Genomic DNA, 17,674 nt, shown 5'->3' with positions numbered 1-17,674 from the left:
AACACCATAAGATTTTACGTAAAAACAGAACTATAAGTTGAGGTGGAGGAGTGGCCATAATTTGCCATCTGTACAATCGATATCTATTGTAGTGGCAGCATTCTGCACATCACAGGACATAACTCCCGTTATATAAAAATTCATGAACTTCACCATGAATCTCCAATATGTATCAAATGTATGATTAACGTTTAAGCATCATGCTGCATAGAAAATATGAACATCTTGGGTTTTTCCCCAATTGGTTCATTAGCCTACACACAAGGCTGGACGTAGGCTTGAGACGTTACTGGCAGGGTACATGGGTGTTTCCAATATCACAATTACCCCAGTTTCTTGGTCAGAACACTCACTGAAGCAACTCATAACCATGAAGACAGTAATATGTTCTTGAGTCACAACATGTATAATAAACTCGTATATAGTTTCACATTTTATTATTTTTATTGAATAAAATGAATGTAAAATTTATATGTCTGTATTGATGTCCAACTCTATATAAATTGCAACTTTATATAGAAAGCAAATCAATAATTATTGAAATTGAGAATTATTACACCGCTCCTTCGGACTCTAATCTTCTTGAATTATCCTTCACAAATTAGATTACTACTGCTATGCAGGATGAAAGAAAATCCCACATTCAAAATACAAAGGATTCAAAACTAATCAACCTGAATTTGTCTACACCATAGAAAACTCGAACCAGCCTTCCCATCATTGACGATGCTCCAATGACTCCCAGTACAATAAAGGATGTTAAAAATAGTATGTACTGTGCAAAAACGTTTACACAAATATGGCCCTAACTAGCTTCAGACATTGGCCACACAATATCACACTAACGAGGAATCTTCAGTCTATAAGCTCTTATCAACTCACTCAATTCATGCCAAACCGTCACAAATTTGGAGGTAATTTACTAAAACATATAAGCCAAAGCCTCTAGAACATCCTGCCACCTGTATTGAGAATTCAAGAGAACCATAGCAATTTCAAGGAAGGCTTGAAAACCATTCTGTTCACAGAAGCATTCAAGCCACCTCCTGATTGCAAGGCCCGTAAGTAAAGACTTTCATGGTCTTCTGGCTACAATATTTTCATACTGTTTTAAACCACATGTACTTTTCCTTCAGTAGGTTATGCAGCGGCCTTCTCCTACTTTGGTTTCTTCCTCCTATTGTCATAGAGCTCTAAAGTGACCAGTCTGTAAACTCTCTGTAAACTCCCATAAAGTTATCGATGCGGTCATTTGTGATATCATATGTGATGTGTGAGGTCATGAGCAGTGCAGAGGAGAAGTTATGATTGCACAGATCGTAATAACTGAAGAATTTCCATTTGTTTTTATAGTTTTCAGATGGCAACAATAAAATTTCATTTTTTTACAATAACAAGTATTTTAATATTTGTGAAGGTGACAAAAATAATCCCCCTCCGTCCAATGAAGCACTCAAATCGCAGGAAGCTAAAATTCAGTCTCTCTTTACAACACCAACTTTACAAAGGAGAAGAAAACTTAATATCCATCTAACTGAGCACATGAAGTCGGGGGGGGGGGTGTGGCCACGGAGGAGACCAAGATAGCCGCCTCTGCCTGAAGCTCCACCGGCCAGGGCTAAATAATCCTTTATTTGCTCGAAGTAGGAGCATCTTTGCCGTAGCAGACACCCTCCAGCAGCCCCCGGAGAATGGGGGGGAACATTCTGATGCCTGCCGTGGATTGCGGCGATACCCGGGGCTGGCGCGGTGCAGGCCGGCGCAGAGAGCTGGTGCGGCCCTGCGGCCTTACCCGACGGAGAAGATCGCATCTACGGGGGCGTTGAGTTTGACCCTGACGGTCGCCCGGCGTTCGGGTCCCGCTGCTTGCGGTGTGCTCTCAGGTCTTTTGCTGCCTTGTGGGCGGCTCCACTCCGGGGCCTGACGTGCTGGTTTCGGCGGGGGAAGGGGTGGGCTTGCGTGGAGGCCCCAGCATTCCGACATGGAGCTGCAGCGGTGCTGGGCCTAGTCGGGTGCGCTGACTCTCTCCCCCCCCCCCTCCCCACCCTCCCAGTCCCTCCTGGACTCGCATCGGCCAAGGAGAGCAGCAGCCTGCCCTGAAGGAGACACACACGAGCGTGAAGGCGCCGCCAGAACCTTTCCACCCCCGATGCTGCTGACTTGGGACCACCGGCTGCCCTGGGACCCAGTCTCTCCCCTGATGCTTGGTGAACACTGAAGGCCTGGACTTCCTGGAGGGGATTGGTGCAACCAACGTCTCATCGGGACCTGAACACCCGCACGTGCCCTGGGACTTGGGCTGGCCGACATTCCCCATACCACCTTATTTTGTGTGGTTCGTTGCAGCCATGCTGCTGTGAAGGCCTGAGGTCTCCCTGGTGCTTTGCCCTGAACCTAACATGGGGCCTGTGTGGCCTCACCCTCATTCTCTTCTGGAAGCCTATCTTCTCTCCATTTGCTGCTCGATGTCACCGTGTCTGCCGCATTGCATTGACCGCCATGTGGAGATCTTGCTACTTGGCGCTTTGGCAGGGAGACTCCCACGTGCTCGGAATTCGCCACTTTGTCCTATGGTCTCGTTGCATCTGTAGATCTGCTAACTCATCATCGGGGCCCTTTGCTCTCACTACAGGATGGGGAAGAAGGACCCTAAACAAAGAATGCCAAGGTTTGATAAAGTTGCTGGTCCCCCTTCAGATGTCCCTACTGGTCAGACTGGTGGGGCTACGGGCCCAAACGATACTGAAGACCCAGCCTCTCTTGCAATGGCCATGCTAGCCAAAATGAGAGCCGGTTTTAAGGCGTTGGATGGTCGATTTGATGACCTGGACAAGAAACTGGCTGACATGGGAACTAAAATTCAGGCACATGATCGGCGGCTGGATGTCGTGGAGGAAGGAGTATCGGACATAGAGGACGGTGCATCAACCTTCGTGAAGCGTCTAGACAGGATGGAGAAGATCCTCAAAGACGTAGCTATCAAGAACGAAGATTTAGAGGCTCGCAGCTGCCGAAATAATATCCGAATCATCGGAATTCCGGAGACGACTGCCACTGGACGTATGGACACCTTCGTGGAACAATTGCTTGCAGAACTGTTCGGCAGGGAAACATTTACGCACGGCTTCGTGGTGGAGCACGCTCATAGGTCGCTGGGCCCCTGTCCTCGACTGGGCCTTCCCCCGCGACCCATCATTGCCAGGCTCATGAACTTCAGGGACAGAGAGGCCTCCCTCTGTTCTGCTTGCGACAAGGGAGACGTCCAGTGGCAAGGGAACAAATTGGCTTTTTTCCCTGACTTTACCATCATGGTTCAAGAGGAGAGGCGTAAATACCAGGGAGTCAAGGCAGCTCTGAGGAACTTGGGTCTCAAATACGGCATGCTGTATCAGGCAAGATTAGATGTGGATGGCAGATTTCGTATATTTGACACTCCGACTGAGGCACAGGAGTTTTGCCAGGAATATAAGAAGAACCGTTCTGGGACGACTGGTGTGCCGCACTCCGCCACCCCGTCACAGGGGGGTTCGCAGGACAGCGTAGAGTTCTTCTCCCAACCCGGGACTGGTTGAATGATTTTTACATTTCTCACTGTGTTCTGCTATGCTTAGTTCACACATAAATTTTTCTTCTATGTGATATTATATTTTCTATTGCCCGACCGGCGTGGCGTTGCCATGCCCTATGGTGAATACCACAGTACCTTTGATTAATATGTTAGCTTTGCGGTGTGCGCCTTTGTCTCCTACAGTTATGTTGCTGATTTCATGGCACATGCATTCGGCTAGTAAAGTTGGGGTGTGGCTCTGAGGTTTGCAGGAGGCTGGGTGGTGGGTGGGAGGCGGGTATTTGCTCAGTTTCAATGGTTTTTGCAGAATTATTGATCAAGTTGCTAAGTTACGGCGTGAGACAGGCATGCATTGCAGTGCAATTGACGTGAGGGTTCACCAATGGCCAAGCTAGGAAATCAGCCCGGTCCTTCCGGGCTTTCTTTGATGTCATAGAATGTTAGAGGACTAAATAATACTAGAAAACGTAGGCAAGTCCTCAACTATTTTGTCAGACATAACATCGACATTGTGTTCATGCAGGAAACTCATCTGTCTAGCTCCGACCACACTCCTGTTGCGGCAAGTTGGGGTTCCCATAGATTTTTCCCCAATTACAGTCGATATGCTAGGGCGGTTGCAATCTTCATACATAAACAAGTCCCTTTTTCGCTACACAAAACCTTGATTGATGCTGAGGGTCGAACCCTGATCCTCACTGGTTCACTGATGGGGCACAAGATTTCACTAGTCGGGATTTATGGTCCTAATGTAAACTCCCCAGCCTTTTTCCATGAGCTGCAGGTACGGCTCCTGTCGCTAGATCCCGGGCTATTGATAATAGGGGGTGATTTCAATTTGTTATTAGACCCATCCAGGGACAGCACTTCCACTTCCCCCGACACGAAACCCCGTGCCTGACAAGCCCTCAAAGACATATGTACTCATTTTTCTTTGACAGATGTCGAACACAAACTGCATTCACATCTTACGGAATTCACACACTATTCGGGGTTTCATAATACGTGGATCAGGATAGATTATTGGTTGGTTTCCCCGGGGGTTGCTGGCTGGCTGGGTGGTATACTTACTCTTCCACGTACACTTTCGGACCATTCTCCGGTTGTGCTCCAAGTGAATATCCCCAGGCCGGGAGGTTACGAAAGACAATGGCGGTTTCCCGGAAGCGCGCTGCTAGATCAGGTTTTTAGTGAGGAAGTAGGACAGGCGATTGAGGACTATTTTGACATCAACACCGGGTCGGTGGACACCTGGGCGGTTCTCTGGGAAGGGTTCAAGGCATATATTAGAGGAGTCTGTATTGCTAAACATGCTGGAGTCCTACGTGATCTCCGCTCCACTTTAATCGCATTGAAACTGATATCACTGCTTTGGACCGAGAGTTACTTGCTGCGGTCTCCAGTACAGGAGAGGCAAGGCGCCTGGCCTTGCTGCTTGAATTTAGAGAGGCAGCGGAACGGGAGTTACTGTTCCTCAATAAACAACACGTTGCGCGACGATATGGCGAAGGCGAAAGACCTGGTAAATTATTAGTGCACACTCTACGCCTTCCGGGAGACTCCGCTTACGTCACGGAAATTACTGGTCCGAATGACGCCCCATTACACTCTACCCCGGATATCTGCGACTATTTCCTTTCATATTACAAAACATTATATACTTCAAGAATCACTGGGGATCTGCGAGACCAGGGAAACTACTTGGCGAAATCGCTCTGGTCTATTTAGAACGATACATGCAGTACTTTTTTTCAAGATAGCATAGTAGAAGCCATCGATGCATTAGGGGGCTCCTCGGCTCCGGGCCTCGACGGCTTTTCCGCCGATTTCTATAAAGCATTTAAGGACATCTTAGTTCCGCGGCTGGTGGAGGTTTATGCGGAGGCGCTGGAGGTGGGCATCATTCCTCCAACATTCAGAGAAGCGGTCATTATTCTCCTTCCCAAGCCAGGCAAAGACCCTAAATTGTGTAGCTCCTATAGACCATTGTCATTATTGAAACTCGATTATAAAATATTGGCCAAGGTAATAGCAATACGATTGTCTTTATTAATGGAATCCATCATTTTGCCAGCACAGTCTGGATTCGTACCACATAGATCCACTTCACTTATTCTGCGGACCTTATACACTGTTTTGCACAGGATCGATCCCGCCACGCCGGCTGCCGCCGCCGTCCTCCTGGATGCGGAAAAGGCATTCGACTTCCTCGTGTGGCCTTTTTTCCTGTCCGTCATGCAGCACATGGGTATGCCAGAAGGGTTTGTCTCTACGGTGGCTCTTCTGTACACCAGACCAACCGCTAGATTGCGCCTGAACGGCACTCTATCCTACCCTTTCACTTTATCTCGTGGTACGAGGCAGGGATGTCCCTTGTCCCCACTGCTTTTTATTCTGGCCATGGACCCTCTAGTGCGCCAGTTTCAGGAGAAACACTTGCACCGTGGCCTCCAATTTCGTACTGGCCCCCTTTTAGTTTCGCTTTATGCGGATGATACGATCTTATACGTTAGGATGCCCCATATTAATCTGGAACCCTTGATATTGGGAATTATTCGGTTCGGCAAGTTTTCTGGGCTCAGCATCAACTGGCATAAGTCGGTTATTTTCCCGCTAACAGCTAGCACGACTGCCTGGACTTGTGAGTTTACGCTCGAGTGGTGCAGTGACGCGGTTAAATATCTTGGTGTTTATGTCCATCTAGATACCACGACTATGATTAGGCTAAACTACGGTAGGGCGGTTAACTCCCTTGAACCCCAGATCGTGAAATGGCTATGATTGCCGCTGTCAATGGCTGGGAGAGTTGCCATAATTAAAATGGTGGTCCTACCCCGGTTTCTATATCTTTTTAATAATGCTGCGTACACTATTATTGCGCCTCGTCTGGGGAGACATGACACCTCAGGTTTGCTGGCAGACCCTGACCCTGCCGTATGAGAGGGGGGCTTTGGGGCCCTGATTTGTATTTGTATTCTTTAATAGCACAATGTTGCTACGCACATGTCTGGTTACACCCGGACGCACGCTTCCCATATTTAAAGCTGGAGGCAGACCTGGTACTCCAACGCCAGCTTTCTACTATCCTACCTACGGGATAACCCCAGGACCTGCAGGATATTCAAACTGTCTTCACCACATGTTGGGCATGGGACAGACTGGGTAGAATGCTGAGACTAGAGTTGTTGTATTCTCCAGAGTTGCCTCTACCTAACCCTTCACTGCTTCCAATAACGGGGGAAGCCCTAGTCCAACGCACACTGGAGAAATTCCACATTTGCATAATCGGTGACCTGTTTCCTGAGGATCAAGTCTTCTCGGTATCGGAGGAGGCCCGATTCACTGAACGCACCTTTATGGACACCTTTGTTATGACGCGTTTGCGCTCTATGCTTCGGGCCACTTTCCCTTCATTCCTTTCAGCCCTGGAACCGGCCCAACCACTGATACAGAATCCTACTGGCGCACATTTGGTCTCGAAACTATACAAGCAATGTGGGGCATCCAGACCTATATCTGACGCAAAGGTACGTGCGGCTTGGGAGGTAGATTTGGGTAGGCCCATTACTGACGACCAATGGGAGCAGTGTTGCAGGTCCACCAAGGAGGTCTCGTTGAACACCAGGCACAAGCTACTCCACTTTAAGTTCTTTCGCAGAATGTATCACACTCCTGCACGTTTACATATAATAGACCACAACGGGCCCCATCATTGCCAGAAATGCTTGGCTCCTTTTGCTGATTTTGCTCACCTCGCCTGGACATGTCCCAGGATACACCAGTACTGGTCCCTCATCCACTCTACACTGGGAGACATGCTGTCCATGCAGTTATTACCCACCCATGAGATCGCACTGTTGGGTTATGTGGGCAACTTCCCCCGGAAGGTCAGAAAACTGGCGGCCCTAGGCTTCCTGTTAGCCAAACAGGAGATTGCTCTATTGTGGGGTAGCAAGAGAACCCCCTCCCTGCAGGCATGGCTCCGGAGTTTGGCATTTTGCAATGTAAACTGCGAAGAATACTCCACTCTGATCCCTAACTCGGCGCGGCCAGTGGACATCTGGGGCCCGTACAGGGACTACATAGCCAAGAAACAATCTGATCAGGACTCGCAGATGGCGAGCGGTATTGCCCCCTAAGGGGTTGGCTAGATGTTAGTTTTAGGATGAGTGTTGTAGGAACAGTCGGCCTTTGCCTATTGCCACTATGAATGTGATGTTATCTGTATGGTTTCGATTAATGTAGAAGTTATTGTCTCCTTATATCAAGAATCACTTTATTGACTATTTTAGATGTATGTCTTCGATTTCTGACCTTATTGCACTGTGATTTACATCGATATCTGTGATCATGCTACACTTAGTTTGCTTTGCATTTGCTTTATTACCAATGCTATATTCTGCACTGTAATGATTATCCTATTCCTGTACGTAAAAACTGGAAAACAAATGTTAAAAAACAAAAAACTGAGCACATAAAGTGCAGGCTAAATAAATTCCCAGTACTTACAGGTAATAAAAATAAAATGCAAACTTTGATCTAGCTTTGGCAATAAAGAGTAAGAACTATTTTTAGATGGATGTGAACAGCGGGCACAGGTTTTGTGCTGTCGCTGAAAGTGAAGGGCTCCATTGAGGAAAATGGACTGACCCATTGTCCCATGCAGTGTACATTGGTGGGCGGAAGCAAAATGTGAATGACAATTGAACAGAACAATGGATGAAGCCTGGTAAACAAAACCTCCTCTGTGTAAACATACTATGTAAGAATGTTTTGTTAAAATAATAGTCTGTTTAGACAACCAAAGCGGACTCAAAGATCAGAACTTATAATACATTTCAGCCAGAAGACTAGAATCAAACTACTCACCACTGAGAAAGCATATAGTCATCAAGTGGTCATGATTTCATAGAAATTACTTCATGTCTTGTAGAACTCCTTTTTGAGAAGCACGGTTTAAATAAAATGTATAGCACCAAAGTAGGTCATAGCTTTCAAAGGTTCCTATTTTGTCATGGCTTTATTTAATTAAGTCAAAAACAATTGTTTGGGGAAATACAACACTACCAACTCTTGTTGACATTATCAAACGACAACCTGCAAATTGCAGTGTTAAATCCAACCTAACTGCAATATACTTTAGTCTATTTTGAGCTGAAGGTATATTTGTCTTTCACATGCTTCAGCCCTCAGGAGAAACAACTCTCAATTTTCCTTCTTTTTGTTTAGAGGAAAGAACTGTCTCATTAAGCAGAATAATTGGCTGACAAAAATGTCTCTCTGTTCAGAAGTACATAGTAATATTTAGGCAGTTATTACTTGACCAAAAGACCAAATCGCCATACCTTTCATCAAAGCTGCTTAATTTAGAAGACAGGATTATGTCTGAATCTTTGCTGTTACTCTCCTTCTTCCAGAAAAGATCTGAACTATCATCCCATTTGCTGAAAGAACGACTGCCGAATTCTTCAGAATCATCCCCATATCTGAAAGAACAAGAAAATAAACACACTATGGTTCTGCATTTTCTAGACAGCAAGGGCAACACATGGTGTTCGATATCTACAACCCAGCTCATGCAATAGGGCGTTCCTAGACCTTGGAGACAAATGCTTGGGTAGTGTGCAGTACACGAGTTGACGCCCCCTCAGCAAGCCTCCTATTCCTTATTTATAAGCAAGGTATGCTACAACAAACTGAACTTCAAAAACATGCCCAGGTCAATATAAGAGCAACTAGTTTAAACATTCCTGTTTATAAAATCAGTTATGTTAAGCCATACTTTGTCTCTTTCACTCCTATATTGTTAAAATATACAGCTACCCTATTACCAGCTATCACACATTAGTGGTGCTACTACGCCTTTCTTTTCTCTTTCATCTCTACACATGTACCACTTGGGCCCTTTAGTTCCATTCTGTGAGCTAGATGCCCCTAAAGGGGCTGGGAACACCCCCGTGTCAAGACCTATCCCAATTAATTAAAGTTATAGCATGGGGTTGAGGTGACTCTTAGGTTCTTTGAAACCTAATGAGGTCAGGAGTTCGTCGTCCAGGGGTGGTCTATGACTGACTGGGGCAAGCCAGCCTTTCACATCCAGTAATCAAGGTATGGTTATATGGGTACTCTTGACCTCTAAAGCTGGGCAGTGACCACCACCACCAATTTTGTGAACATCCAAGGAGTCGATGTAAGGTCGTAGGGGAGCACTGTACATTGAAAATACTCCTGCCTAACTTGAAAAGTAGGTAATGTCTGTGGGACTGCATCACAGGAATTTGAAAATGTGTCTCCGGCAAGTTGAAGGATGCCATTGAGTCTCCTTGGTCTAGAGTTGATAGGATCTGAGCAAGAGTGAGTATTCACAACCAGTCTTCTCTCAATAGGTGTTCAACGGGCAAAGGTCTAAAATAGGACTCATCATTTTTGTGAATTGAGGAAGTAACACAGGTAGCACCCTCCACCACTTTGAATCGGCTATCCATTCAATGGCACCTTTGAGAAAATAAAAGGTTGACTTACTGCATTAGAATTACGGAGTTCTCCCCTAGACAGTCACTCTGGTGCGGGAGAAAGCTGGGGAGGAAATGAAGGGCGGGGCATAGCCACTTTGAACAATCTGTAAGACCAATCTGTCTGACATGATGGATCTCCAGCCAGAGAGGAAAGGACATATACTGCCACCAACTGGCTGGGTACGAGTGTGACAGTGCAAACTAAAGCAGTGTGATAGCCGCTGCAGCAGGGGTGGAAGAATTGGAAGGCTGCTATCTTGTTAGATCCTTGGCCTCAAAAGTACTATGTTGGTTGCTGCAATACAGACTGGGCAGGCTTGCACTGTCTGTAATCTAGCCTCCTGGAGTAGCCCCCGAATGTTCTGTATTGGTGGGGAAACTGCTTTGCTGGAATAAACAGCCCCAAGGATCGCACTAAGACATAATCAGTCCTGAAATGTGCAAGCAACTGAATCAGCTTTTTATCCAAATAGCCTAAGCCGAAGGGCATGTTCATTGAGGACACTTGCACATCTCTAGAAAACCAGGTTAACCACAACTACGTGTGCTACCGGAGCACAACACTGGTGTCAACAGTTCTGCCCATGCGATCTATAATCTCCAGACCAGCTCAGAGTACAAACGTGGCTTCGTCATGACCACCCTTTATAGTTTGCATTAGTGATGCTAAGGTTCACCGGGACAGCCTGAAAGATGTTACACTCATACACTCTAGTACTTGGCCAGAAAATCTAAAAAGGCTGACTGCATTAATACATCTGAGTGCCGGACTTTCCGAAAAAAAAACATTCTCTTACCGTCTTTCCAAAAACGTCAATCCTTTTTGATTCCCTATCCAGCGGATTGGCCGAAAAGGAATTTGGCTTAACTTTATTAATTGAGGCTTAGCCAAATCAGGCTGCCAGATGTAGGATGCACAGTTGGGAAGTCTGGGTCACCAGGGGCTGGTCTGTCGCCTAGGAGCAGGTCGGCTGACTGGCAGTCATGAGCAAGGTTTAAAACATGTAGCCATGAAGGTATCACTAAAGGCTTCATTAAAAGGCAATAACTGCTTTGATGAAGTTGGCCCTGGTTGAAGAATCTCAGTAAATACATTTGTTTTTGTCTCTACACTGAGCAACTGTGATTCTAGTTCTTCATATGCCATCCCAACCATTACTGCAAATGAGGCGCTCTCTACATGGACATCAATTCGCCAAAATGCCTAGGGTAGCGGAAGTGACTTCACATGCCTCTTGACCTTCACTTTCCCTCACACATACATATGCTTATACATACACACGCATTCACACATACACACACTCCTACATAAACACACTTAAAACAAACAAAAGAGGTGAGTGATGCCCCCACCAATGTCCGGAAGGATGAACTGTATCTGTTCCTTCCACAGATTTTACCACTGCTGACGTTAGGGGTCACAAAGGCAGTGCCAGGGATCAGAAGGGGCATGCAGGGGTCACAGAAGAGACCCCTGTCAATCCCTAAATGAAGTCCACGGCTTTATTCCTTTGAGGGCACAGGTGGGGAGTCTAGGCCCATTACAGGAGATGCATCTAACCCACTGGCATTTTGTAACCTAACATACAATAAATCCTTTGTTTAAGGAGGGGGAAGAAACTAGATCCCCTTCCTCATTGTCATCCCTGTCTTCAGGGTCACTGGGTGTCTCAAGAACTTAGTCAGAATCAGAACCAAAAATAAAATAAATCCTGTGCTGGTACCAGTATCGGAGCAGAGGTGTTGGATTGCCGGCTGTTTGCACTTTCATCATTTCACAGCATGGCATAAACCTTGAATCAGACAGACATTGAGTTTGGGGTTAACGGTCGTATCGGATCATTGACCGGTGCCAGAGAATGCATGTCAGCACAAATGCAGAAGGAACTGGGCGTGGACCTCTGCACCTTAATACAAGTCAGTGCTAAAGTCAGCAGCGGCTCAGTAGGGTGCCTCGTAGTGGCAGACTATGTTCGGGGGAGGGAGCAGAACTGCTAGTGGAAACCCAATCGAACTCACATGTGGTTCCATGGAGCTCGCAGGTGTGAAAGAGGGAGTCGAGGAGGGTGGATGAGTGGAGTAAGTGGGGGAGAAGTAGGATCTTCACAAAGAGTCCCTAACACCTTCTCGTCAGACTTCGAGATGGGGTTGAGCCTCTCTTGGCCTTCTTGGGCTTGTGTCTAGACTTCAATTTGAACTTAGTGAAGGACTTTGATCTAGAAGTGGATTACCTGCTGAAACAGCCTCAAGACCAGTACTGCAACTTCGAGAGGGTAATGGACCTATGCCTCAACCTCTTCTTGTGCATAGGCATGTAGAGTTTTGCCTCTTAGTCCACAACCAACTTGGGGTGCATGAGGGAAACTTGTGCCCGTATCCAGAGCATCAAAGACGCAGGTCTTGCAGGTCTGCTATCTAAATCTGCTTCCTGCAGTCTCAGCACTGTTTGAATCCTGACATTTCTGGTGAAAGCATCATTGCCTAGCACACTGCTAAATGTTTAAGAGCGGTAAACCAGCAATTTTGGGGGTAGACCTCTGGATCTACGTTGAAGGGCAAGTATAGAAAGGAACCGACGTCAGCATGTAGGGCAACCGCATAAACGACTCAGTCCATTACTTTCGGTGAGGTATGGAGCCACCACAAAGCCACATTGCTCCACCTACTGGCAGCACTGCTACGAAATATTTCAGATCCAGTCTGGCACCTGGGGATATTCAGAACTGTGAATCTGCTATTTGAGATAGCCATCAGAAAGCGAAGCTTTCACAAATTTGAAAATTAAGAATCTGACTCCCTCTATGCACCGTAAGGACAAGTCAGATCCAGTTATGGAGCTATTTGAAAAGACACACCGGAAGCAGGCTTTCAGCTGAATCTGCTGCAGGGGAAGAGCACCTGCTTCAGTGCAAACTTGTCTTGAGACCTTGAAGAGAAAGACAGTTTGTATTAGGAGTCAACTGAGGGAGAACTGGCTTATATGACTTTGAATGGACTTGTTCCACAGCACAAATCATAGGGCCATAAATAATCACAAGCCTGCAGAAACTAACTAATGATTTGTTGATGGAAAATCTCAGGAGTTTTTGGAATTTGAGCAATGAATGATACCAAAAGCAGAGGATGCAGTGTTGGTGTCTGTTCAAGAATGGCCTCTGTGGATTTAGTAATTTACACAATGTTTCCACCAAATCACCCAATGTGCCATCCTCAGCACCTAGCTTGTAATCAGGTCATGAAATTGTTATTGCAACAGTAAGTGCTATGAGGTCTTCACATTCTGGGGACCACAGTGCTATGTGTTGACTTTGCTGAGGAAGGTGGTCAGATTGTTAACACTATACTTGACTTGTAAGATACAAATGGAATGGATCCCTCAACAAATATTGTGGAAAATTTAGTTGTGCCTCCCAAACGTCAGATGCAATTCATAAACTACCCTTTTGAGATAAGCTTCCTCCACATTGACACAATCATACATCTGTAAAACTGACAGATTACCGAACTGTCCCATGTACTTCGGCAGACACTCTTTCAGTCAAGTTTTGCATAGCTACTGTCTTAATGAGTGGTATACAGGTTTAACTTTTTTTTTTTTTTTTTTTTTACAGTTTAATAGTTGTTTATGTGTAATTTACCTGTAAAGCTTAACTAAACCGTTGAAGTATCCTATTGATAATCTGTGGATATAATATTAGCATTGGTGCCTGCTACTTTGAGAAATAGGCTTCAACAATATGGGTCAATGCTGGGTGACTTATTTTCATCTCAATCAACCAGTGAAACACTATGATGGTGCATGTAGCTAGTGTCAAGGAGGTTCTAACAATTTTACACAGTGCACATGTGAAATAATCCAAGGGAATGAATGAATGCTGTGGTAAAGGAAGTTTTTGGTCCTATTGTCTATGATTACCAACAGTAATTTAGCCACTGAGCAAAGCCAATGGACCATTTGCCTGCTGATGAAGCACAGGCTTTTAGGCAAGTAACAGTAGATTGCAACACATCATGAAATCAGTTTTTGGCTCTTTTGAATAAACTGCAAGAGGGATGACCAGCTCATCTGTGGTTGTGTTCTTTGATCAGATCTGCTTTTTGACTGGATGTCAATCTGAAGCTTTTGGGTATGCCTCTTGACCAAGAAAATGTGTTTAAGGACACGGTGGATAATATTTTGAAAATGTTCAAGGAATTTTAGGATATTGCTAGAGCACAAACAGAAAGGAAGGACTAGGGTTACAGCTTCAGTTAACCCTAGCGATTACAGGGAAGAAGCAAGTGTTGCAGATGTTCCGCAGGCTGGGATTGAATAATATCGCTGCCGATCTCGAAGTCCAGCAGATAGTTAATCTCTACATTTCTTAGTAGCAGGAATGAGCAACTACATTCATATTCTACTCTGGCTCCTGCTACACAAAGTAGAAGAGCAAATGAGAAGAATGTGAAATGGAATTAAATCATCACAAGTGTTTGAGAAGAGTTAATTAGTTTATTAAACACCTCAGCCACTGTCCTCGATTCTCCTCCGCTTCCCAAACATCCTTTCCAAACCTTTGTGTTGAGTGGTTCTCAGCATATCACGTTCAGGCGTGGTGGATGGGCGATACCACTTGTGATAAAAGAATACTACAAATCTTTCTTTTTTAATGAACAAACAAGAACTAAGAGACTATATCAATATACATTTCATAAATAATAAGGGTACAATTGTATGTTGAAGTGTTATGTATCATTTAAAGATTTATACTATAACAATTCAAGATGTAGATATAACAATGAGGAATACTAATGAAGTGCAGGGATATGGAACTGTTGCAAGGATGGGGAAGAACATGTTAGATAATCTAGAAGAAGAATTTACTGGGTGACCACTAACACAATATGCACATAATAGAATTAGAATAATTCTGGATTATGCATTTACACAACCTATTTTTACAGTCCTAGTTGAATGTAGTCCTTCAAATATGTCAGATAGTTAAGTGGGACAGATGCTCGCCCTACTAAATGTTTGATCAAATATTGCTTTATTTGTTCTTTTTTCTGATCGTCTTATGTTAGCTATATTTGAATGATTGTCTGGTTCAAAATCATCCTTCATATTGTCTTGAGTTTTGTGACTTTTTATGCAATCAGGGTGCTGGACTACCCTACTCAAATTCCAAAATCTCCCATCCATGTCTTTAGTGCATTTCTGAATAACTTTATTACTTTCATTGGTTTTGGAAATTTGGACCATTTTTCACATCTTGTGCTTTGACCTTCACCAAATCACCTATTTTCACTGTTCTCTGTGTAGTGTGATGATCAATGTAATTATTTTATTTTTTTGCATGCTTCTTGTTCTTTTATTTATTTCTGTCACCGGGATTATCTGTTTTTTACGTTGATCCACCCTTTCTGCATTTCATCCAACCTGGAACTAATTTGGTGCTGGTTTGTTCCCCCTAAGCAACTCAAAGGGAGTGCATTCAGTTATTTGGTGTGGTGTGAGTTGAACACTATAAATCTGATTAGCTCCTCTTTCCACTGAATACCATTACATTTGGCTAGTTGTATGCCGTCCTTTAATGTTTGATTAAATACTACTACTACCCCATCTGTCTCTGGGTGATATTAGGAACAAAAGTGGTGTTTGGGATAATTTTTCTCTTAGTATTCTTTGCTTTTTTTTTTTTTAAACAAAATTGTACTCCGTTGTCTATTAGAATAGAGATTGGTAAAACTTCTCTTCCAAATAACTCTTCCAAAAATGTTATAATGGTCTTTAAGCTGACATTCGAGACAAGTGTTATTTCTGGCCATCTAGAGTACAAATCAATTAAGACTATTACGAAAGGTGACAGTAATTCACGTCTCAAAGGTCCAATTATGTCTATGGTCCTTCAGGAAATTTGCGAGAGTACATTGGAGGCTTTCTAGTGACTAGGATGTTTTCACTGTTACAGCATGTGGAGCATTCTGTTACAATTCTTTCTACTTGTAAATCCATTCCTGGCCATCAAAAGTCTAATCTTCTTAGTCTTTCTTTCATTCATTTCACAGACACCAAAATGCCCTTCATGTGCAATCTCAATTAATTTATTTTATAAAGTTATTGGTGGAATCAATTTTCTCCCACAAGATAAACAATCATCCCCTAAATTGGTTCATGCTTAATCATCTAATAGGGTTTAATGCTTTCCCTTCCGGTTACCATTTTATTTCTAGCAATCTTTTACTTTATTTAGTACTTCATCATCCTTCATTTCTCTACCCCAACCAACTTCTGACTTTATGTCACCAGTTATAACACATATTCTCACTCGGTAATTCATTTTCTTTGTCTTAGCCTTCAATTTTTTCTAGTTATTGAGTATCTATTAATCTAGACAGTCTGCTGCTCTATTTCTAATACCTTGTACATCGAATGTAGACTCCTGTAGGTTGACAGCCCACCTTCGGATTTAGCCAATCATTTTTTTTATTTTTAATAAAAACTTCTTTAAGTGGTGTGTGATCAGTGCATACTTTGAATGTATGTCCTAATAGAAAGTTTTTTAACTTTTGTAATGTACAAAAGACTGCCAGTGCCTCTTTCCCCAATGAGAGAATAGTGAGATTCATTTTTTCCCAGTACATATGGTCCTAACTTGTGAGTATTCACTAACCTTTTTTTCTGTCATTAACCTCATCTTCACATGCCTTACTCCACTCAAAAGCCATTTTGTTTTTCCTAGACATCCTTATATTAATTGTTCTGCTGGCCAAATTGTTGATAAATTTGGTATAAAATTCGACCATTCCAAAAAAAAAAAAAAAACACAAAAAAAAACATTGTTCATCTTTATTTTGAGGTGCAATCATCTTTAGAGTAGTGTTGACTAACTCTGTGTTGGGTTCTTGTAGTGCTGCATGCATTTGTACATGGTGAGATTGAAGTGACAATTGACTCCATGTGTTTTAACTGACTCCATTATGAATGTATAACATAATTTTGTGCTCTTGCATGATTTCATTTTGTGCCTTCTTGCAGCTTCAGAGTAGGATGTTTTTATTTCTTCACAGCACATAACAAAACAGCCTTGCTTGGAACAGAACGTGTGGGATGTGCGTGTGAAAGCGTGAGAGAGGAATGTACTTCTGTGTCTCGGAGTCAAAACAGGGAGGTTTGCCAGCTTCCATCTTGACCTTGGCACAGATCGGTACGGTCAGCCTTGGTTTTGCAATAGATGAAGGGAGGGGGAATTTCTAGAAGTCTACCTCCGTGTTAGTAAAGGTATTAAAGACAGGAACTTTTAGCAACCAGACAGAAGCTCACTTGTGGGGCAGACACACCGTCACAGGGAAAGTTCAAGTGTTCCCGATTGAGACTTCTGGATGACTGGAAATGGCCTACCAGTCAAGCTGACCAGAATGGTGAGTTTATCTCATTAGGTGATGTATTTTTTTCTTTGATTATTCGTTTTGTATATACATCTTTCATGAATTTATTTCCAGCATTTAACGTCCATTACTTGCATGCGTTTTCCTATTATTTGCTTGTGTTTTATCTCTTGCATTTGGCAGTTGGATTACTTGTGAGTGTTTTATTATTACTTTCTTTGTG

The 17,674-nt window shown here is 43.9% G+C and overlaps 1 protein-coding gene across 4 annotated transcripts in view; it reads right to left on the bottom strand.

Annotated features, from left to right (window-relative positions):
- Positions 1–17,674, bottom strand: part of ARFGAP3 (ARF GTPase activating protein 3) — a 469,979-nt gene that overhangs the window by 143,189 nt on the left and 309,116 nt on the right. For all 4 annotated transcript variants that reach the window (XM_078673894.1, XM_078673892.1, XM_078673893.1 and 1 more), the window contains one exon: positions 8,914–9,054. In XM_078673894.1, coding sequence (XP_078530020.1) covers positions 8,914–9,054 — 141 coding nt within the window. The remainder of the gene's footprint in view (positions 1–8,913; positions 9,055–17,674) is intronic.

This window comes from Lissotriton helveticus, chromosome 1_1, assembly GCF_964261635.1.
Source record: "Lissotriton helveticus chromosome 1_1, aLisHel1.1, whole genome shotgun sequence".
Lineage (NCBI taxonomy): Eukaryota > Metazoa > Chordata > Amphibia > Caudata > Salamandridae > Lissotriton > Lissotriton helveticus.
This window is presented reverse-complemented; position numbering and strand designations above follow the sequence as displayed.